Source organism: Trichoderma evansii, assembly GCF_050947405.1.
Source record: "Trichoderma evansii strain SZMC 28006 chromosome Unknown GGI43scaffold_24, whole genome shotgun sequence".
Lineage (NCBI taxonomy): Eukaryota > Fungi > Ascomycota > Sordariomycetes > Hypocreales > Hypocreaceae > Trichoderma > Trichoderma evansii.
This window is the reverse complement of record NW_028145182.1, coordinates 297,724-320,155: the sequence shown is the minus strand read 5'-3', so window position 1 is coordinate 320,155 and position 22,432 is coordinate 297,724. Positions and strand designations below refer to the sequence as shown.

At 47.6% G+C, this 22,432-nt stretch overlaps 9 protein-coding genes across 9 annotated transcripts; 4 read left to right on the top strand and 5 right to left on the bottom strand.

The window, feature by feature from the left end:
* Positions 1-156: 156 nt before the first annotated feature.
* Positions 157-1,120, bottom strand: GGI43DRAFT_387342 (Extradiol ring-cleavage dioxygenase, class III enzyme, subunit B; the record flags this gene model as incomplete). Its single annotated transcript, XM_083203919.1, has 2 exons — positions 157-971; positions 1,081-1,120. 2 exons carry the CDS (start codon positions 1,118-1,120, stop codon positions 157-159), a joined length of 855 nt encoding a protein of 284 aa, XP_083056887.1.
* A 327-nt stretch (positions 1,121-1,447) lies between these two features.
* On the bottom strand, positions 1,448-5,048 carry GGI43DRAFT_415044 (uncharacterized protein). The gene is made up of 2 exons (XM_083207111.1): positions 3,644-5,048; positions 1,448-3,582 (listed from the first exon to the last, which is right to left on the bottom strand). The coding sequence occupies exons 1-2, from the start codon at positions 4,832-4,834 to the stop codon at positions 1,852-1,854; spliced, it is 2,922 nt and encodes a 973-aa protein (XP_083056886.1). The 5' UTR covers positions 4,835-5,048; the 3' UTR covers positions 1,448-1,851.
* Positions 5,049-6,081: 1,033 nt separating this feature from the next.
* Positions 6,082-6,813, top strand: GGI43DRAFT_415043 (antibiotic biosynthesis monooxygenase family protein). The gene has a single exon (XM_083207110.1). It carries the CDS (start codon positions 6,184-6,186, stop codon positions 6,796-6,798), a length of 615 nt encoding a protein of 204 aa, XP_083056885.1. The 5' UTR covers positions 6,082-6,183; the 3' UTR covers positions 6,799-6,813.
* Positions 6,814-6,836: 23 nt separating this feature from the next.
* Positions 6,837-9,062, bottom strand: GGI43DRAFT_209467 (uncharacterized protein). Its single transcript, XM_083200175.1, has one exon. It carries the CDS (start codon positions 8,757-8,759, stop codon positions 6,996-6,998), a length of 1,764 nt encoding a protein of 587 aa, XP_083056884.1. The 5' UTR covers positions 8,760-9,062; the 3' UTR covers positions 6,837-6,995.
* A 208-nt stretch (positions 9,063-9,270) lies between these two features.
* GGI43DRAFT_209423 (GNAT family N-acetyltransferase) lies at positions 9,271-10,354 on the top strand. Its single transcript, XM_083200174.1, has 2 exons — positions 9,271-9,850; positions 9,938-10,354. The coding sequence occupies exons 1-2, from the start codon at positions 9,430-9,432 to the stop codon at positions 10,171-10,173; spliced, it is 657 nt and encodes a 218-aa protein (XP_083056883.1). The 5' UTR covers positions 9,271-9,429; the 3' UTR covers positions 10,174-10,354.
* Positions 10,231-15,554, bottom strand: GGI43DRAFT_209400 (ABC-2 type transporter domain-containing protein). The gene is made up of 3 exons (XM_083200173.1): positions 14,113-15,554; positions 13,155-14,052; positions 10,231-13,096 (listed from the first exon to the last, which is right to left on the bottom strand). The coding sequence occupies exons 1-3, from the start codon at positions 14,889-14,891 to the stop codon at positions 10,535-10,537; spliced, it is 4,239 nt and encodes a 1,412-aa protein (XP_083056882.1). The 5' UTR covers positions 14,892-15,554; the 3' UTR covers positions 10,231-10,534.
* Positions 15,555-16,479: 925 nt separating this feature from the next.
* Positions 16,480-19,212, top strand: GGI43DRAFT_430469 (transcription factor domain-containing protein; the record flags this gene model as incomplete). Its single annotated transcript, XM_083209258.1, has 5 exons — positions 16,480-16,524; positions 16,718-16,821; positions 16,955-17,693; positions 17,767-18,509; positions 18,575-19,212. 5 exons carry the CDS (start codon positions 16,480-16,482, stop codon positions 18,822-18,824), a joined length of 1,881 nt encoding a protein of 626 aa, XP_083056881.1. The 3' UTR covers positions 18,825-19,212.
* A 30-nt stretch (positions 19,213-19,242) lies between these two features.
* Positions 19,243-20,990, bottom strand: GGI43DRAFT_387335 (MFS transporter; the record flags this gene model as incomplete). Its single annotated transcript, XM_083203918.1, has 2 exons — positions 19,243-20,043; positions 20,109-20,990. The coding sequence occupies 2 exons, from the start codon at positions 20,988-20,990 to the stop codon at positions 19,243-19,245; spliced, it is 1,683 nt and encodes a 560-aa protein (XP_083056880.1).
* An 859-nt stretch (positions 20,991-21,849) lies between these two features.
* On the top strand, positions 21,850-22,384 carry GGI43DRAFT_387334 (uncharacterized protein; the record flags this gene model as incomplete). The annotated part of the gene is made up of 3 exons (XM_083203917.1): positions 21,850-21,939; positions 21,995-22,193; positions 22,311-22,384. 3 exons carry the CDS (start codon positions 21,850-21,852, stop codon positions 22,382-22,384), a joined length of 363 nt encoding a protein of 120 aa, XP_083056879.1.
* Positions 22,385-22,432: the final 48 nt, after the last annotated feature.

Genomic DNA, 22,432 nt, shown 5'->3' with positions numbered 1-22,432 from the left:
CACATTCAGATCTGAATCAAGCAAAGACATACTGTGAGCATCAATCATAACATGAAGTTCTCCTTTATTTTATTTTTTTTTACAAATCTCAAATCAAGAGCTACTATTTCTTAAAGCATCATGAATAGAGATCAAGCCTCAAAATCCAGCGCCATCTCATGCAACCGTCTCAGCCCCCCAGTAAAAAGTCGAAATACCCGCTCCCAGATACTTATCCTGATAGACTCCCGCCTTCTCTCCCTCCAACGCTGCACCAGCACACACAATCAACGGCATGAAATGCTCTCCTCTCATCGGCGGATGCATCTCATTCGCATGCGGGAGCTCTCTCCAGCCTGCCACCTTCTTCCATCTCTCCTCTTTGCTCTCCGCTCCGACAGCCTGTGCCAATGCGCCGTTCCATTGGCCAATCCTCTCTGCCCACTGCTTAGCCCTTGTAGGCCCTCCATTACGTAGCTCATGATAGACCTGGAAGTTGTGGACGGAGGCGAAACCTGAACCTACGACGGCAATGTTGTTCTGACGGAGCTTTGCCAGCGCAGCTCCCATTTTCAAGTGCTCAGTCGGATCCTCTGACTCCAGCACGGAAAGCTGCACAATCGGCACATTGGCCGCTGGATTCACCAGCAGCATTGGGATAAACACACCGTGGTCCCATCCTCTCTTGCTATCCAGCTCCGATTTGAGACCCTCTGCTTCCAGCGCAGCTTTTACCTCCTGCGCAACCTCTGGGTGGCCAGGGGCAGGGTACTTTAGTGCGTAGGCCTCCGCAGGGAAGTTGTAGTAGTCAAAATAAAGCTCATGAGACGCCCCGGATGAAATGACTGGCTTTTCTGTTGACCAATGAGCTGTGACGAGGACAATGGCACGAGGCTGCTCAGGAGTGCCGAGCTTAAGAATTTTGGGCACTCGGTTTTTCATAGAGCTGGTGACCTCCTTGTGGGAAGGATCGCCAAGGATGGGGAGAGGACCTAAAGCGTCTCATTGTTAGTTATGTGTAATTGACAACTTAGCGTAGCTGCTAAGAAAAGGTAGAAGATGATGGATGAGTAAGTAGTGAATGGGTGGTAAAAATCTCACCTCCGCCATGAGAAAGCGCAACTACAGGAGCCACCGTCATTGCAGCTTTCTTGCTGAAAAAGTATGTTGAAGCGTAGCGAAACAGTGTGACCAAGATAGCCAACCTTGCAATCAAGGCGAAAAGTCGTTTCAACATCAATCTCATCAAAAGTCCTAAGGATCTACACAAAGTTCAATCTGATAACGTCTGGAAAGGCTGCCTCTTTTATCTTTTCTTACTAACCGAAGAGAGAGGATTGGGCAACTCTGCCGGCCTCCAGACCCGTCTCACTGGTAAGTCGGAATTACGAAATTGGCGCTCGCAATCTCAGTGGATTTCGTACTCTAATTGCCACAATGGGATTAGCCCCTCTTTAATCATCTCTTCATATGAGTTGTCAGCAGGCAGGAATAACCTTTCGCACGCAAAAAGGATTTCCACGATGACGACTGGGCTGTGCTTATTAACAACGTTGTATTTCAAGTGGCCAATCATTGAGAGCAAAGCCGCCTGAAGCCGCCAGACTCCGCGTGGAAAATAAGGGTCTGGGCGCCAGTGGGAGCTGTTTAGGGCGGCTCCCACTTAGATGCCGTAGTGCGCGCTTAATTTGGTGGCGAGAAAAGAGGCTAGAATGCACTATCTTGAAGATGGCGACTTAAAACTAGGGAACGAAGAGGGAGGCTGAAATGGAACTAGTTAGGGCCTTTTGAAACCTGCAAGGAGCAAAAGGTACAGAAACCATGAAAATTAACATATATTCAAAACTTGCTTGCTAAGCATCAATACATCGACTACAATTGCTCATCAGCCGCTTCACGTTGGGCAGGGCGATTTTCTCCCAGCTTTTCCAACAAAGACGGCCCATTGGAGCCGTTGACAAAGACTGCTACCTTGTCTCTGCCACTGCCAACAGCTTTGATGCGAGATCCAATATCCAATGGGCTTCCCTCGCTAACAATGAAGTGGCCCTTTGCTTGATCCTCTGGCAGCTTGGCTCCAAGGATCTTGTGTGCGTTTACACTTACAAGATCCAGGGCAGCTTTCTCACCCAGCCGTCCGTTGCCATTGTGGTACGCTTTCCCGGCTTCAAATCCCAAGTCGCGCACATACCAGTCTTCAAATAGACCAATGGCGACCTTGACACCGGCATCAAGCAGGTAGTCGATGGTCGTACCGTTTGTTAGTGGCGCGCCGGGAAGCGTACGGCGTTGGTCCCAGTTATTTGGGTGCACCTGAAGTGGAAGCAGGATGACGCCAACCTCTGCAGCGGCTAGCTCTTCTGCGACGAGATGAGACTCTGCGCCGCTGAGGATGGCAAGTTTTATCTTAGACTTGGTCACCTCTTCGACTTCTGACTTAATCCTTAACGCGGAAGCAATGCCATCCGCGTTATCGATAGTAAGAGCCAGGACCTTCTTTCCAGCAATTACTTTTTGCAGATAGGCCTCTTCTGAGAAAGGGTCTTCAGCTGGCTTATCCTTGGAAGCAGCCGCAAGGAGCTTTGTTCGCAACCGGCCAAATATCTCAGAGTAACTACCAGTAAGGCGAGCGCTAAGGTCAAGCGTGTAGTGAACGGCGACATCAGAATCAAATACGGCACCTTTCTCAGCGACCGTCTTTGCCGCAGTGAGGAAGCCAACGCTGGTTCCGTGATGCGAGCTGCCACTTACTAGTTTTGGAGCAGAGATGCCCTTGGTAACGCCATATTTAGCGGCAACATGTAGCTTCTTGCTATCCAGTCGAAGTCCATCGATAGCACGAGTGAAGATGGTTGGATTCACCCCATTGTCGGTCGCTTCCTCAGCGTCGATGTCATTCAATCCAATAGTGCGACCTACCCCAGTGAAAGAGTTGGTGAGATAACCATTCTTTAGTATGATTCGCCGCTTCACCTTTTGGGCAGCTGCCTCAAACTCAGGACTGCAGGGACCAATGCAAGCGATCTTGCCCTTGGAGATAAAGACAGTCACAGGCTTGCCATCAGATTCGAATATTTCATCATCAGACAAGAGAACCTTTTTAATGCCATAGAAAAGAACGTCTTGCATCTCGGTTGGCTCTTCGATGATATAAGATAGCCCGGTATCAGGCACAATAGGGCTTGTTTTAGGCTTTGAGAGCTCAACCGGGTCCTCGAACTGTGCGGTGCCGTCGATCCAAACTTGGACGGGAGCAGCTCCAACGCTCAAGGGGTCGCTATCCCAAACCACAATATCGGCGTCAAAACCTGGCTTAACTTTGCCTAGCCGTTTCCCAAAACCGAGCAGATCTGCAGGGTAACTGGTAACGGCAGACAAAGCCGCGTGGTAAGGCAGGCCGTAGTGATAGCCCTTTGCGGCTTCAAAAAGGACGTGTTGAGCGTTGAGAACAGGGTTGTCACTGACATATACAGTCGTGAGGTTGGCATCGTAGAGATATTTCCCAGCGTACTCGGACCCTATGTAGGATTCAGCCTTGTAAAACATGCTATCAGCGAATAGGGCTGACGCGGGTGGTCGGCCTCCATATGTACGCTTGAGGATCTAAAGAAATGACAAGGGTTAGATTAGCCACAACTATGGTTGGATAATTGAAAGAACCCACTTCAGGTACTAGATACGTTTGATGAGCGTGATGGAAAGCCCGAATTGGGAACTTGAATTCGTTGGTATGATCCACCATTGCCTCCAGATCCGTGATAGTGTAACAGTGAGTGTTGATATGGACCTGGCCGCGAAGGGCTGCAGCAAGAGACTCCCAGAACAGCTCTTGTGGCAAATACTCGTCCATATTTTCCACGCCAATGGCATCGGCCTTGTTGCACCAGTCATCTTGGCGCTGGATCAAAGCTCTGGTTTGCTCAAAAGCATGTCTAAAGTCGAAGCTTTCGCCCATGCGGCTGTATGGCCTTGTGCGTCTGATGCCTCCATGGACCCTCTTGGCATTCTCTCCGCATGCCATCTTCATAAATCGCCAGTTGCGGTCCGGGTCTGCGAGCATGTCTTCCGCGCTGATTTCTTTGCGGCCGCTTCTGGGGCCAACGGCGTGCTTGATAGTGTAAGCCTCGCCACCCATGTTATTACCGGAACCAGGAAGGATGAGGGAGGTAGTGACTCCGCCTGACTTGATGACTTCAATTTGGTGATCCAATGTGTTGATAGCATCAATGGATCGTGCCCATGGGGTAGTGTTATCGGAGAGCTCGTTGGTGTCATCGTTACCCTGAAGGTTCGGCAGAGAGTCGACGCCAGCATGGCTGTGCATGTCGATGATGCCTGTGGTCAGTTGACGTCCCGCAGCATCGAAAATTTGGGTATCTTCTGGCAGTGAGCGGGACGAAATGTGAGATTCAACTCGTTTAATGAGGCCATGCTCCAGCAACACATCGCCTTGGATCCATTCCCAGCCTTTGCCCGCTCTGGCATCAGCTTCGCTCGTGCCCTCAACAGGCTCGCCAATCCAAATGAGAGCGTTCTTGATAAGGGTGGGCTTGCTGCCTTCGATCCATCTAGCATTCTTCTCTCGTCCAAGTCCTATCGGGTCCTGGGGCTTGTGCCGGAGCTTTTGGCAAGTCTGCAAGTCGTCGTTGAGCTTCTCCAGCGACAGCAGAGGAGCTTTCGTATCCTCTCGCCAGACCTGTCTCCATTGCCCTGCCACCAACAAAGTCAAAGCGGTTGCAGCGAAGAACTTCAAGACGCGGGATCGGCGCAAACCAGCTCGCCGACCGCGAAAAGGCGCCGCTCCGGACGCTGGTGGAGGAAGGCCGGCTTTTTCGTCCATCGTGAGGCCTCGCATCGCGACAGACGAAATAAACAATGTCGTCACGCGAGAAGGTTCAAGCGAGGGAGGATGAAGAAGAGAAGTAGGGATTTGCCTTGTTTTGTAGCTACATTCGAAACAATAGGTATTTCGGAGTACAGTAATAGCTTTCCCGTCTATATTACGGATGTGGATGCCGAGATAAGAACATAAGCCACCAGCTGCTAAGAGCGGCTGCTCTGCCCCGAACTGCTTTTTGCAGCAATGAGCGCTGGAGGGACCAATCCGAACCTATCAGACTCGCCGTAGCAACGCCAAAAGTTCCAATCTGCAGGGCAATCTGCAAGGGGGCTTGCGGGGTAGCAGCCGCCAAGACACAGCGCTACGGCCCTTGAAACTTGAAATGGCCTGTGTCGCGATGAGACGGGAGGCGATTTAACCAATTGTGGCGATGCCATCATTTTTGTCCTCCATGGCACACGCGCTTGATCTCTGCGGTCCACTTATATCACGTAGATGGATAGATGGTATCTACATACATATTTCAGAAGCTGAAGAGAGAGCTCTTAACGGGGCGGGCGTGTAGTGCCAATATTTTCAAATTGACGTACGTCTGCGCAAGCTCTCATCTGATCGTACCTAGGTAGTGAATTGGCGGGCATGACTGACCATTTCTCGCCTTGGCCCAATGAGAGTTGGTCGCTTCCTTTGATCGCTTCGGCTTCCGATTTGTTCATTTTTATGGCCATCGTATGTTTGCGTCTCCACATCTTTGAAAGGCGTCGAGGACATGCAGGCTGTTAGGTAGGTGGTCTACACAGCATGCGGGATAGGTGTTCGTTTATATATACCTATGGAACACCAATAGAGCGACAAGAGAGAGGGTCTGCAACCTCATTTCTTTGTCATTGACCGCTTTTGAGTTATATATGAATCTTTTTTTTGGCTTTCGTTATGATTGAAGTCAATAATGACTCGAGTTAATCCAAGTGTCATATAGTTTCCCCGCTGAGAGCTATTACTGTGAATCTAGTGGGGCAACGGCGTGAAATTATGTGAGACAATACCAATATAGGTACCAGTAGAGCTCTTGAGAAGACAAAGTGTAAAACGCTACAGACATAAGATTTAAGTTTAACCACAAGAATTAAACCGAGTTGAGCTCTTCGGACTACTCGGTCGAACTAGAGACTGTGGCATTAGTTTGTCTTTTAACTGAAGACTTGGTTTTTAAATCTGACTAGTATCCACCAAGTCGGATATATAAGAGAGACGAGGAATGTTTCAGAAACTTGAAAAAGAGAAAAGAGAAATATAAATACGTAACAACTGGAACAACTAGAACTTATCAAACTATTTCAAAAATATCTTGAGCACTCTCAAAAATGAATACAAACAACAAGGTGGTTGCGGTACTCGTACAGACGCGCATCAGTGTTTCAGTCGACCAATACAAAGATGTATACAACAAACAAATGCACCCTATCGTCATGGCCCAACCTGGCATGATTGCAACCATGGCCGGCGTAATCACTTCAGAGAATGGCCAAGACCCACAACAGACAGAAGGCGGTGCTACTGTACTTTCACTGGTTATTTGGAAAGATATGGAGTCGCACGTTGCTTTTATTACGGGCCCAGCAGCAGGTCCTTTCTTTGGAGCATTGATGCCGTTAATGCGTGAACCACCCTCTGTTGAGCATTATGGGGTGGATGGCTTACAATCGTCCGCTTTTAGCAGCCACTACGCTCAGATATTAAAGGCTTCTTCTGCCGACAACAAACAACTCTTGGCAAATGTATTGAAGACACACACAACTACCGAAGGAGAAGACAAGGCACTATTTAGCGATTGCAAAGAGGATACGTCAAAAAAGGCCTTGGTACTATTCAGCAACTCAGACAAATTTGAAGCAGCAGGTGGTAGTGTGAATAAAGGGATGGGAATAGAGCAATGTAACATTGAGTGGTATGCAAGAGGAACAAATAGCTCTCATTAAGTGCATAGACTTCACGGAAGCATTCATTTAATATTATGGCAATTTTAAAATTTCATTTTCCATCACTTAAGTTATACTTTTATGCGTTCCGAACATCAGGTTAAATCGTCAAACCTAAAACTTTCAACCTGGCAGTTTGGAAGAGAAGATAACTTGTTGTCTCAACGTCTAAGACCTCTATAAGCCGCTATGATAATCTATTTGATAAAATCAGGAACATATCCGTTGATAAAACCAGAACAAGCAGCATCAATGCATTCCACTAAACTGCCAAAATAAAATTTCTTTCCCGTAAGGCCTGGCCCGTAATGAGCATATTTAGCAGAGTTCGTCATGATGGTTTTTGCAGATGTCGGAATAACGGGCTCATCAATCATGCACCAACATGTGTCGGTAATAAACTGAACTCCAAACCGTTCTAGTTCTTCGATAAGGCCTGCTTGACTTGCCAGTCCATGGGTTGCTCTTCCACAAGTCACTATGATAGAAACCCGTTCATTTTTTATCCGATTTCGACAAATATCTGCGAGCTTTCTCATTTCAGTAATGGAGAAATGCGGGTTTCCAAGAGAGACGAGGTCAACGGGTAAATTAGCTTCTGCACTGTTGAGTGTTCTCCAGCATGTCTCAAGCTGCCTCAAGTCAAGACCAATAGACTCTATGCTATGTCTCTCGCCTATGACATCTTGCAACGTGGCGGCTTCTGGAGTTATACCAACGATGTGAAACATTGGAGCGCTTGCCACGGTGGCAAATGCAGCTCCGAATGCCTTAAGGTCGTCTGTTGATGGGTGCATCATATCCAAACCTATGATAACAGGTATACGACTCCCTGCCAGACCACCAATGTGGTATCCCAGCAAATGATACAAAGAGTCATCAATGTCCTCTTTCCGAAGAGCAGGCAGTTTCACACAAATTGATGCAAGTCTATTGTGTTTCAAGTGCAGTCCTCCATGCGGAGCACGCCCAGTTAAAGCAATACATATATCGAGGAAATCCGGATATTTCATAGTCCTTGCACCGAGGACACTATTGGCGTACACAACAGCATTCGATTCAGCCCAAGCTACTTGATCACCTTTTTTCGGTGCACTCGGAAGTAAATAAGGAGCACAAGTAAATGTTGGGCGGCCACCCATGTCGGTATACGCTGTGGCTAGCTTCTCTGCCGCCTCACCAAATGTAGATGTAACACCTTGAGAGCGCCAGCGCTTTTGATCCACGGATATGGAGTTGAGAGTAGTGGGAACCAAGACCTTGCCTCCCCAGTCACGTAATTTTTCTGCAAAGCTGAGAGACCCAGGCCCTGTGTAAATACAGCCATCTATGTGAACTTGTGTAATGTGTATTAGCTTATCGACTCCTTTGATAGCAGCCATGCGTAAGATAATACGCATAGCAGCCTGAGCTGCTCGACCATGTAGGCCCTCCAGAAATTCATTGTCTTCATCAGACAACTCAATATGGCGGCTCAAACCTGTATCCAGAGACTTTTCAACCACCAATTCGGAATGTTCTGGTACACTTTCAAGTTGTTCCCTTAAGACTGTATTTCCATTTATGAACACATGAGTAGCGCTCTGTAGGTCTTCAAACTCATCCGTCCCAAGAATCACCACCGGAATAGACTTATTGAAGATCTCTTCCGCAATCACAACTCCAAGGGTGAGAATATCTTCCTTTCTTGAGAATATCAGGCCTTTTGGGCCCTTGCCGTTTAGTATAAGTTCCAATAAGACCCCACTTCCAGAGCAAGACCCGCGACCGCTGGGAATGGCGAGAATTGCATCTTGGATGTATTTGCCACTTAACGGGTGATGGCGATCTATCACTTCGCTTGTTTGCGGATCGATGCCTCCCCAAAAGCTCAATTCGAGGTTACTTGCGACAAGTGGAGCTGAAGCCTTTCCTTGCACGTATGCAATCCCGTGATATGCGATTTGGCCTTTGAGCTGCATGTTTATCAGAAGTACCTATGGTTAAATCTGAGTCTGTCCTAGCGCCTTTGTTGAGGCGAGTACCTCAAATCGGTAGGCCAAAATCGTGTATCTTGATCCAGGTTCAAAACATGTTTTCCCTGTCACCAGTTGAAGGCCATATAGACAGCTGATTGAGCAGATCGTTTCCTTAGTTCTAACTTCCGAGCAAGCGCTTTATAATGGAGCACATAAGAAGCTCATATGCGTTAATACCCTGGTAGTTTACAAGGAAAATAGAAGCGTCGAAGAAAAGCAGAAAATAACCAATCAGGGTATAGTCTTGAAAGCCCTGTGGCGAGTTTCGTCGGTCGAATTTTCGAGCAAAGCGCATGTTCAGCAAGTTTGCCGACAAGCTAGATTCCCCTCACTGTTGGCCCACTTCACTTTAGTATACGTAGTCGGCGAACTATTAACAATTTAGCCTACCCCCCATATTCCGTATGCCAAATGGCAAGACATCGCGCGGAATTTGGCAACAACGAATTAAAAGGCTTATCCATGTCCTAGGCATCCTAAAAACTAATAATAGCATAAGAGAACAAATATGTCGATCGTCCCCGCTGCTCTGATCTTCCTGAATTAGTTGAAGAAGTGCAGTTTCTCCCTCAACCAAGTCCATCCTTGCATACGGCTAGCTACAGAGGAAGACATGGCAATTCAGATAAGAAACGCAACAGAAAAAGACTTGCCCGCCGTGGCGCGGCTTGCTGGCGTCACGTTCCACCCGACAACCGATTGGATCACTCGCCAAGTCTTCCCTCTGCATCTCCAGCCGAAAAATATTCCCGATGGCGACGCATATGTACCTTGGCGCCAGCTAAGAAAGACAGCTTGCTTCAATACATCAAACTGCGCCGTTATAGTAGCCATCGATACCACCTTGGACAACCAAATCGTTGGCTTCGCCGTATGGGATCTGCCAATTGAAGATGAGCAGCTCCCAACTGCGCCTGCAGACCCAGAGCTGCCTATAGATGTGACGGACGTCAAGATCTATGAGGAGCTCCAATCAATCTTGAAAGAGGACCATAGAGCCAGCTTTGGAGATAGAGAACTGAAAGATGTTTGGCGTTTGTCTCCCCTTCCTATAATTCTCTATGTGATGCCGAGCTTGCTTCATATGATGAGTAACTCAGTTAACCGATAATACCCATTAGATCTCGACATGATTGGGGTTGACCCACTCCACCAACGGAGGGGAATTGGCAAGGCGCTCTTAACATGGGGTATGCGGCAAGCCACAAAAGCTGGTAGGGATTGCTATCTTATGGCAACACCGCAAGGGCGACCACTCTATGAAGCTTTTGGTTTCGAGATTGTACGGCCGTTGAATATGTTTGGGGTAATGCATCACTCGATGATATATCGAGCAAATAAAGAAGCAATTTTATGAGATATGAATTATTGTAATGATTTTCGGGCTATTGCTTACGAAGCGTCACGGCATTAAAAAGAGAGAGGAAGATTTTTTAAAGAAGAAATTTCGGGTATTAATAGGCTCGACACTTATGCTATATATTATCATCTATCTATCGCAACATAAACTCGTCAGAAAACGCCATGCGCATCCTTCTCATGTCTAATAAGTGCGTCTAAAAAATTGCTTTGTTTGGGATCTATCCTATAATTAATACCATCTAACCGGATTTTCCAATCTATTAAAATATTGAGACACTGTATAATGAAAATTTAAACAAAAAGTCGCTAGAGTAGAGATATGCATGACTCTTTCAGTTCCTTTTTCTTCCTCACAACTATTCAGCCTTCTTAGACATCTTTGTTCGGAGCTTCATCAGCAGGTACACCAAAGAGTACGAGCTAAGCACCATCAGCACCACGATACCAGCATCTCGCCAGCCGTAGTAGTACTCTTTCAGGTTCAAGGTTCGGAGATAATCTTGACCCCTAGAGTATGAGCACACTTGACAGTTGGAAGTGGCACTGGGGTTAATGAGATCTGCCACAGCGCCTGGGCCTGCTGCCAGGTATTCCTTAAGATAGTCGCCGCAAGTCGTGCCGTTGGGAGGATTGAAAGTGGCGAATTCATGCTCGGAACACTTAATTTCTGCTCCCCACAAGTTGAAAACCAACATACTTCCCATGAGATAGTTGAAAGGATTCAGGTAGTAAATCCAGTATCTCCAGAACTCTTGAATCTGTGCATAGGGCACCAAAACACCACAGAAGGACACAAGGGTTCCAATGACCACAGGGTTGGCCAAGACAGCAAACACTTCGTTAGGCGCATACGCAGCAATGAATTGACCCATACCGGTGTAGAGGAACTCATAACAAAGCATGACAAAGAAGGTTGCTCCGGCGCGGTGAGAGTCGCCAGGGAATCCCACAGTGTAATACCAGCATACAAAGTAGAGCACAGCGCAGACGATGAGGTAGGGGATTTCTGAAACAATGAGCGCAGTGACAAAAGCAATCCATGAGTACATCTTGGACTTCTTCTCACGTGTTTCGAAAATATTTCGGCGGTGAATGAAGAGAGGCTGTAGCTGGGCAAGTACACCTGGTGCGACGAAAATGAAGTTGAAGATAGTGAAGAGCTTCAACTGCAAATCGCCAATGGAGTCCTTGATCATCCAGAAAGAGAAACCGTTGAAAAGAGCCGAGAAGATGTGCAGCGCGAACTTGTTGTTGACGTAGTCGGCGTTACGATACAAGCTGACATTCATGCGTTGTGTGACAAGCTTGGTCTGCTCCCACAGGGATGTAGCAAATTCGTTACCGTCATCAACAGTACCAGGAGGCTTCGATGCAGCCTCATCAATGATTCGATCAAGCTCCTGGGTCATGTTGGCATACTCGGGAGATGCGAGCCAGACCTCGTTCCAATCCTTGCCCTGAGAAAGCTGTCCAGAAACAACATCAATCATGTGCTCAGCAGGGTTGACCTCTGTCGGGCACTCAGCATCGTAACGAGCGAAATATTCCTTAACCACCTTGGCCTGTTCACCAATCTCTCCGAAGTAGACAGTCTTGCCACCCTTGGCGAGCAGCAGAAGCGTGTCGAATTGAGCGAAGAGCTGGGCGGAAGGCTGGTGGATCGTGACCAAGACGGCTTGACCAACGGCAGCGAGTTTTCGTAAGAAGCGGACAGTGTGGTAGGCAGACTGACCATCCAGACCAGAAGTAGGCTCATCAAGGAAGATCAAGATACTGGGCTTAGAGACAAGTTCAACGCCAATTGTGACACGCTTGCGCTGTTCAACGCTCAATCCTGCGCCCACTTCACCAATCAGAGTGTCAGCAATGTCGTGAAGTTCCAAGAGATCGATAATAGTGTTAACATAGGCCAATTTCTCCTCACGTGGCGTATCACGGCTCTGTCGAAGCAGGGCAGAGAATTCCAAAGCCTCTCGAACAGTGGCGTAAGCCTCGTGCACATCGAGTTGTTCACAGTAACCAGCAGATCGTTGGAAAGAGACGGGTAATGGTCGACCATCAACCAAGATAGAACCACGAATAGTACCCTCAGTCTTTCGCTGAGCAAGGACATCAAGCAAGGTAGTCTTTCCAGCACCGGAGGATCCCATCAAAGCAGTCAGGTTTCCAGGCTTTACCCATCCTTGAACATTATCCAGCAGTAAACGGTCGCCTGAGGGTGTCTTGACAGTGTAGCAGAGATTCTTCCAAGTGAAGACTGAGGAGTTCCGAATGAGGTTGCCCTGGACGGCGGTGGTATCATCAGTTGAGTTGTTATCGGACTGCGCATTGACGGTGGCATCATCCTTTTCGGAAACCTGGCCTGATTCTGACATCTGACCTTCTACATCAGCTTGACGAACAGCGTTAGTAGTAAGCTTGGACTGCTCTCGAGGGATAAGCAAGCTGGGGCCGTTCTCTGATGACAGCTTCCACTTTGTGGTACAGAAAATGGTGATAGCCACAAACAGAGCCCACCATGCCCAAATAATGCCAAAGTTTCTCCAGACATGCGAATGGCTGTAAGAAAGCGAAGCAAGGTACAAATCACCATCGACATAAGTCTGTCCCGGAACAGCGCCACCTACACCAGCACAAGCTTGAGAACCCGCATCGGTGAAGCCTGGGCCATTGGGAACGAGGTTAGGGCCAACACAAGGGATGATCTTGCCGTGGAACTCGTTCGAGAGAATGGCATCAAAACCATACGCCATGGGATCGATCCAGAAGAGCCAGACAAACCAAGGGTGCATCCGTGGCTTCTGAATCATGTAGCCGTTGTACATGATGGTAGCAGCAATGATCAAACCAGAAACTTTAGATGCGCCATCAAATGTGCTGAAAGCTGCACCAATAGCTCTGAATAAGGCCGTCATACACTTCACAGATAAGTTAGCTTTGAGAAACGCCATCGAGATATACAAGGCAAACACTTACGAAGGTGGTAGACACAACAATGATCCAGAAGGTAAAGAAGTGACCCGCAGACATTGTCAAACCAACCATGAAATACAGAATTAGAGAGAAACCAGAGACTTGTACCAAGATGACGGGGATATCGGCCGCAATCTGGGCAAGGCAAAAGGCGGCGGGGTGGAAGTAGGCGAATGACTTGTGCTTAATCAGAACAGGGCGTCCCATGAACGATTCAGTGACCTCAGACATGGATAGCAGTGCATTGAAAAGCAAAGCGAAGAAACATGCTCCAGATTTCACAAATAGTCCTGCAGTAGTATCCGGAGCGTTGTAGAAAAGCGAACCGGCGATGAGTGCTTGAACGATAGTAGAGAATTGCTTGATGAAGAAGGTTGCCTTGTCACCCCAGATGATCTGGTATTGTCGCTTGATACATGTCCGTACTTGAATCCAAAAGCTCACTGTGAATGAGCTTGATGCTGGTAGTCCCTTGTCCTTTTCATTGGCAACACCCTCTTGGAATAATTTGGTCTTGGTCTGTGCCTCCTCTGTTGTCGGATAATTGTATTCAGTTCGCGCTTGATCATGAATGGCAGTCTTTTCGTATTCGCTGCGGATGGCGCCTGCGGTTCGGGGAAACTTGAACTTCATCTCGTCTCGGATTTTTCTCTCGGTAGGTACGGTCACACCGGTGAGGAAATCGGCCACGTTGGCTCCATTCTCGCAGATGAAGCCCAGGTTCTCCATGAACGGTCGGGCCTCGCTCATGGGGCCATAGTATATTTCTTTGCCTTCGTCTAGCACGAGAACTTTATCGAAGAGGTTGTAGATACCGTTGCCGGCTTGGTACAAAGTAACGATGGAAGCTAAGCCGAGGACATCGGTCATGGCTCGAACAGCCTTTGCCCACTCGAGAGCACTATAACATAGAATAGATTAGATCATGAACAAATGAATGAAGCAAAAATATGATACTTACGTGCTGGCATCAAGACCACGCGTTGAGTTATCCCAGCAGAAAACACTGCCCTTGGACGCGAGACACTCGATGATGGATACTCGCTTTCGTTCTCCACCAGAGACACCTCGAACGAAGGCGTTACCGACTTTGGTATCTTCAGTGTGCTCAATGCCCATAGACTTGAGCAAAAACTTTTTAGTCTCCAGACGGATTTCCTCCTGGCTAGTTATGCCGTTGGGTAGGTTGTATGGGACCTTTAATCGTGTTGCAAAGTCCATAGTCTGCGCCACAGTCAGAGATGGGAAGAAGATTTCCTCTTCAGTGTTCATAATGATCTGGCCTCGATAGCGTTTTGCCTCTTCGGCCTTCATGGAGCCAAAAGAAACGTCGCCGGAGATCTGAGCGTATCCATTCCGTCTGTTGGACAACATGTTGAGCAGTGTGGTACATCCGGACCCCGGTCTACCCAACACGAGGAGCATCTCTCCAGGCTTGACACATCCATGAGCATTATCGAGAATTTTTCTCAAAGGTGGCTTTTGTCGAGATTCCTTTACCAGCTTTGGGATGTTGAATTGGGAGAGGACGTTTTCGTGGATGGCTGCATCGGCACTGACAGCCTCGACAGTGAGATTCTGAAAAGTGACTCCGAGCTCTCGGGCTTGGAAGCCAGAAGCCTTGTCGCGTTCATTAATGGCCTCGATTTCTGGTTTCATAAACCAGCCATTATCGACAGCATCTTTTTGGCCCATAGGAGCGTTGAGGTCTGTAAGCGTCTCGCCGTATGTGGACTCCATGATGTTGCTAGGTCCGTGTTAGTGGTTAAGAGACCACTAACTGAAGGACTAAAGCAGGATGTGGCGAAAGGAGCTTAGAGATTGTGATAGAAAATCTACAGAGGAAAAAAAGAAAGAGGGAGATTCTTTTGATAGCGAAAATCGCCATTTTTAACAGCTGGCAGGCCGCCGGCTCCAGCCCACATCTGATTATCTAGATACAGATATGTCAAATTGGTGGATCCTCGGTGCAGGCAAGAAGGCCGAGACGGGGCCCCGGGCTCTTTGTCTATCGCAAATCCAGAGCCATTATGGGGCTCGAAGCAGGATAAAAAAATCATTGTGACTCAGCCAACGGGTCTGCAGGATTCTGGATAACGTCTGTAATGCAAGGCAAACGGTGAGTTTGCGCGGCCAGCGAGATAGAGATGGGCCCGCCTATTCCGTGTTGACCTCGCACTCGGATAGCGGCTCCACGAGCTTAAAATTTCCCCTGGGCGCGGCTCCACGACGGGGACCTTGTCAGAACAAAGGAACTTGCTCGTTGTTCCGCTTAGTCAGGCTGCTGGCCTCTAGAAAGGCGGGCGAACAGTTCTTAGCCCACGTTGGTTGCCGAGATGCTGAGTTGGCGACGGTTATCTCACCCGTGAATCTGGAACTTGCTTGTGACACTAGCACATCGTAGATGGATGCTCGGAGCTCCCGCTTTTCCCTATTTGGGGCTATCGGATATTACTTTAAGAGTCGATTGACGATGCAGATGTGTTCATTGTCTGGCACATCCTAAGGGGTGGGGTATAATGCAGTGGCTGCACAACTGCCGATGACATGTGTCGACTAGATACCCAAGCACGCTGCTATAGCACCACCATCCTTTGACGCAGAATGTTGGATACGTGCAGTTATGTGATGTTGTCATTTGATGTTTGTTAGCAGTAGCAAATATTCTATCAAACTCTATCCATAGAACATGTCACTTCCCTAGTTCAGAATACGATTCTCCACCTTAGCAGGCGTTGACTAAGCGGAACAAATCTCATTCAGCGTTCTCCTTTTTAATTTTGTCGTGAACTTTGTCGCTGTTGCTGCAGCACATGACAAAATCGCGGCGTCTCGGGAGAACGGTCAGTGCCTCTGCCGTGCTCCGATTGCTAATCAATTCCGATAAGGCTTACCATAGCCTTAGAGGATCATGCCTCAGCAAATGCCTGCTGTCCAATACTTCAGGCGCAGCCCCCCTTCTTCGTCCCAGCTTCTGCTACCAGCCTGACCGCAGTGTCTGACGCCATGCGTCAACTCGACAACTCGGCCTTCCCCCCTGCGGTTAAACCCTTGTCACTGCCCGCTTTTATTTCTCAGCAGTGTCCGAGGCACTAAAAGCGCCCGTTCGGACAGGGCTGCTTGAGCGAAACTTCCGCTTACTCAGCCATTTCGGCCTTGGACCCAGGCTGCTTCGGATATCGACGAGAGGCGAAAGCCTATTCGTGACGACGCCCAAAGCCGAGCCCTGACAGCTATCTACATCTATACTTGGAAACTTCCGAGAAATATTTCCTCTCTCATGGATGGTGTTAGCAATCTGCCCAGCACAGACGGGACCCAGCACAAGATGGCCGCGCAACGACGTGCTTGCGACGCCTGCTATAAGCGTAAGGTATTTTGATAATCCCCGTCCACTGTCTGGGTATTGGCCAGCGGCCTTTTGCATGTATTCAATGTCATGTTTCTCCACAAGCGGAACTTTCGTTTGAATTTCTCATCATGTTCTCTACCCTACAAGCACGTATCATGATATTCGTATCTGCCAATGTACATGGACTTACACGTGGCGATGTACGCTTGTATAGATTCAATGTGATCGATCCGATCCAGATGAACAATGCAACTGGTGTTTACACCATGGTCTCCACTGTACAATTAACCGAATAAGAGGCAGGAAGAAGAAAACAAAGTATGTACCCTACCAGCCTGCCGCCTCTGTGTGGTGGTGTGTTCTACCATGTCCGCTGACAAAGACGGTGGGATAGGAGCTCTAGGGAGAGCATTGTTAAGCGCCTGGAGCGGATAGAAGAGGGTATTGCTAGAGCTAAAGCTCTGAAACAGAGCACTCAGACAGCCTCGCCTGTTTCAACCGCCTCGCCTGATGGCTCCAGTGTCCAACAAGAGAAAAATACACCCGGCAGTATACCCGGCAATGCACCCATCGTACGCTCACTTAGTCGCTCCAGTGAGAGTTCGCAGGTTTGCTCTAGGCAGCTAGGTGCTTCTCCACTCGGACAAATATGGATGTCAGGACAGAAGTTTGCTGCTATATGCGACCAGAATGGCATTCCCCGTTTTACTCCTCTTGGTGAGAAGTACATATTCGCACAGACGGGTCAATGGCCACATTTCAACAATGAGAGCACTTTTGCCTTTGAATCCACTGGCCAGGCCTCTTCAGGTGCTTTAGCTCACCATTCCCCTCGGGTGCAGGCAAATCAAGCACCACCCCATCAACTCCCAGAAAAATGGGTCACCAACTCGTTATTCGATCTTTTTCTGCAGTCTGAATTCCGCCTCGCCTTTCCTCTTGTGGATGGTGAGTTATTCCAAGAGACTATACGACAAGCCTACGACTCGCATGATACGAACCCGACAATTGAGGAAATTGGCAGTAAGGCATGTGTATTCGCTTTTTTGGCAATCAGCAGCCATCACTTTGCTGCTATGAGCGTCTCAAACCATGTCGATAGCGATGCGTGTGCCAGGCAGGCACAGATTTTAATAGCTGACTTCATTGAAGATCCCAGCCTCACGATGTTACAAGTGATGGTATTATTGGTATGTCATGATCAAGAGTATATCATATTTTTGCGCCATTTCTAACGCCTTTACTCTGTAGCTCATGAATGAGGCACTCTGCGGCCGCCTACAAGCATCATCCATGTACCACGCTATTGCGTGTCGTACCGTCTATGCCTTGGGGGGACATACTCTGATAAGTGATCCACCTGAGGATCGTACTCTTACGGTCCAAGAGCTCGAAGAGCGTCAAATTCGACTTTTATTCTGGCTCTGCTACCTCTTTGACAAAGACATTGCTTTGAGAAGTGGCCAGCCTCCTATCATGAGCGATGAGTTTTGCGATCTCACGCTTCCCAAAAATTACCTAAAGAATCGCTTCGCCAGCCATAATCTCACAGGCCCAGAGAGTGCTCGAATGCCGTTCTTGCCCAATGACCTTCGGTTAAGTATACTCAAATCAAAGGCCGTCGGGGCACTCTACTCCGTTGGCTCACTACGTAAATCCGATGCCGAACTTCTTCATACCATTCGAGAGCTCGATGAAGAATTGGAGAACTGGCGTGCTTCAATACCGGCAGAGTACGCACCGGCGCTCAGTATTCGCAAGGATGTCAAATTTGGCAATTTTAGCCAGTTGACGAGCATGCTTCACATCGAACTACACTTGGACTACCACTACCTCTTGAATATTATCCACTGCGCTAGTGGAAGATGCGTGGTAGACTGGAACGAATCTGGTCAGGAAATGATCTTTGGGTTGCAATCCAGTCTTGATATCTCCGTTGAAGCCAGTCGATCGACTCTCATTTATCTTAGTGAAGCTGCTCCTCGACTGGCTGGTGAAGCATTCTGGTGAGAACATGAAATTTTGGAAATACATCTGTTGAATATTTCAATGCTAATATTCCATACACTAGGGTCTTCATCTTTTATCCTATTTCTGCGCTTCTGAGTATCTTTTTTAATATCCTGCGAAATCCTCGGCACGATTACGCAACTCACGATGTGGAGCTACTTACCTTGGCAACAAAAGTTATCAGAAGCATGCCTATACTTAGGGTTACAACCCACGAGGTCGAATATTTACGCAAAATGGACGCCTTTATTGAGGAGCTGGGTCGACTTAGCCAAGCGGCAATCACAAAGGCACAAAATGAGAATGCTTAAGCAGAGACATTAATATTGGCACAATTGGGCGTTAGGCACTTGTACTATTATTTGGTTCTAATCCTTTTTAGTTCAACATGACTATGGCGGACGGCGTTGATTAGATCTGGATACTGCTTCTCTTGGGATTATATAGAATTTGATATACATGATCATCATAACGAAGATGACGAGATTGATGGTAATCAGATACAAACAGATAATTTATGCAGCCCTCTTCTTGTATATATTTGTATATGTATACTATTGGCTTGACCGCTTACCGGTATTCCAGAATTTATAAGCCACCATGCTTTAAATGGCCTAATAAGACCGAACTGACGAGCGCCTGAACTGTCTTTCTTTCCCAAAGATTTGCTATCATCTAAGATCCTGGGCAATATAGCATTCGAGGGCTCATCATATTTGCATTGCTATGCTAACTAGCAAACTTACTCCGGCCTCTGAGCTTGTCACCCCAGCGAAATAAAATCAAGATGCCCAAAATGCCCAAAACGCAGAGTGCTCCAAGAAGCGGCATCGATTTGGAGATACCCATCGCATGGTAGAGAGGATGGCTCCAGAGCACTCCCGCAAAGGCTATCATCTCCTTGACAAAACCGTTACCACAAAACAATGACGCCGCATATTGGGGATAGGCCAAGCCAACATAGACGTACACCGTCTGCAAAAGAACGGCAAAGCCACCAACCGTAAGACTAACCCCAATGGTTGGTACAATCCAGTGAATAGACTTACGAGATGTCCATCCAAAGAGAAATATACCAATGGGAACCAGAACTGAGCCAACGATGGCTGGTACTAGCCGCTGCTCTGGCGTTCGTGGACTTCCTCTTCGAGCCGAGGCGTTCACAACGAAGTGGATATAGGCAAAATAAGGGGCTGAGACAGTGACTGCAATAACCATGCAGAGTGGAACAAGGTCAATCTGTCCCTCGTTCATACCATATATATTCCCATACACAAGTGGAAAGAACTCGAAAAAGGAGTAAAAGATTGCGTACATAAGACCTGAGTAGATGCTAGTGAACAGAATTGATGGGTCGAGTAGGTTAGCTTTCCAGGGTATGACCAGAGTTCTGTAGAATTGGTTTAAAAGAGTCGTAGAGGCCGTTGCAATCTCGGATTTGGCCACGTAATAGTTCTTCCCAGTGAGTTTACGAATTCTCTTAGCTCGATAGTACAGGATGGTGTTATGCGACGTCTCGGGCAAGAAAAGCTATGACTTCGTTAGCTTTACTGACATTCAAACCATACCTCTCGTAAATGACAGTAGGGGCTTACCTGTAGAATCAACGCAGGGCTAGTAGTGATAAGGATCTCCCAAAGACTCCATCGCCACCCAAGCTTTGGCACAGTAAAGCCTGCTATGACGTTTCCGATTGAAGGTCCGGCAAAGGAGAATACGGCCCATGTGTACATAGAATACGGTCTCTTGTAGGCGTCAACAATATCACTAAGAGAAGCGCAACCTGTAGCCAATACGGGTGAGCCGAAGAATCCCTGGAGAAAGCGCAGGATCAACAGCAACCCAATGCTGTTTGAAAGGGTTGTCGGTATGGATAGAATGACAAAGATGAAGAGCGGGGCAAGGTAGGGCAAGTTACGTCCAACAGCAGGCATTTCTGACATCGGAGACCAGATCAAAGGCCCGTCACCGTATCTGACGATGAAGAGGCCAAGACCAAGACTTGCGACGGTGACAGAGACACCAAAGACCTCTTGAATCAATGGTTGCGATGGTGTGTAGATGGCCGAGGCCATGTAGACAACGCATGAGGTGAAGTTGACGATGATATAGACGGCGGACTTCTTACGGCCGGTCCAGTTAACAGGGTTAGCTGGATCCTTTTCGTCGTACCAGTCAACGATGATGAGAGGGTGTGGCGCCGAATAGTCTGGCTCTCTCGTGGAAACGTCGTCGTCGCCATCGAGAACTAGGACATCGCCATTACTGGATTTGCACGACTTCTCGTTCGCATTTTGAGCAGTCTTTTTGCGCTTCAAACTTATACTCGCATTTACTGAAAGATGCTCCCAATTCTCGAGGGCGGCTTGGATGCGACCAACGGCACCCTCTTTTTCTTCAGGATACCGGAGACGCGAAGCACGCCAAATAAGTCGCAGAAAGATCCAAATAGGTGTGTCACGAAACGCATGAGCCATTTGAGGTATTGATATCCACAAATGGGAATATCGGCGGCTCAGATTTGCGCAGCTGGCAATTATCAAAATGCGTTACAATTTGAAGTCAATGTTATGCTGTAGAAAGTCGAAGTGACTTGAAAGACTGCTCAAATAATCTGTGCAGAATTATAAACGATGAAGTGGTGTACCATTGACTGAAGTGGTAGTCAGCTTATCTAAAGTCCGAACTAAGACGCCAAACCTGGAATTTTTAGAAGCAAGCTTGAAATAAGACACGGGCTACTTATAAATTGTATATTCATTTTCATTATCAGTAAGGAGATAATAAAACCCTTTTTCAAATTGAAAAAGGGGGTGAGGGTAAGAATCGTTCCTTCGTTATATAATTTCTGAGTATTAGGCACTGGGGGCGGAATGCAGATTCCGATGTTTGACTAGGTATACCTCAAGGCTTCGGGAGTAATAAAGAGGCCTAACACGTAGAGATTTTAAGCAGCCTCATAAGAGAAGCTTTCTTGGTGTCTTGGCTCTTATCTGACCGGCATCTATACTGCTACAGTGACCATAAAGTATAAGTGACCTGTGACCTCATTCCTTCATTCTTTAACAAAGACAGCGTACAATTATAGATTCTGAAAACTCTCATGACAGAGACGTGTAGACTTAATAGTATCATACAGCGAAGGCCAATTCTTTTACAACCTGTATCGGGTTGTCTGCTGGCCTCTCTTTGCCTTGCGGGTCGTCTCCGCTCCGGAATGTGGATTCCGCAAAAGTGGACCCCGGCTAGTAAAACAACATCATTCGGGATACTTCGTACAGCTTTGTTCCTCTGCTTGATCATCTATGCATCGTGCTATAAGAGCCTTGGCTCAAGATGGCCGATACGATTTCTGCTGCCCAGATTAACAACTCAACTGCTTCAAACCCCAACCCTCGGCGGAATCCATCTACTACTTCGGGAAAGGTTGGAGGATGACGATCGTGGAACCGCCCCAAAGTCATACGTGCGCCTCTTACAGGCTCGAATTAACGTTCTAGAAAAGATTCTGTGGCTACATTCCATAGATGTAGACACCTCTGTGGCCCAGTTGATACAGCAGAATGCTATGCCGACTGCACCAACGTCCTTTAATGACATCTCAGCTGCTGCCTTTGATCAACTCTGTGACACTTTTGAGGGCACACTTTCCCTTCATGAAGCGCAAAACTTTGACAGGGGTGGAGAGGCACGCTATTTTGCCCCGCTAGCAGCCGTCTTGAATTCAAGACAAATAATAGTGGGTTCTTATCTTTTCCATCTCCGAGTAGTTGATGAACGCTAATGCATCTCCATAGACGTGCTTGACGACTCTCCTAAAGATTACTCCTCGCCAAATTCAGACCTCTACGCTCAGACACTGAGTGAATAAAATAGCATCAGTGAAGAGCTCGAAGCTCATCTTCTCAAGCAGTACTTT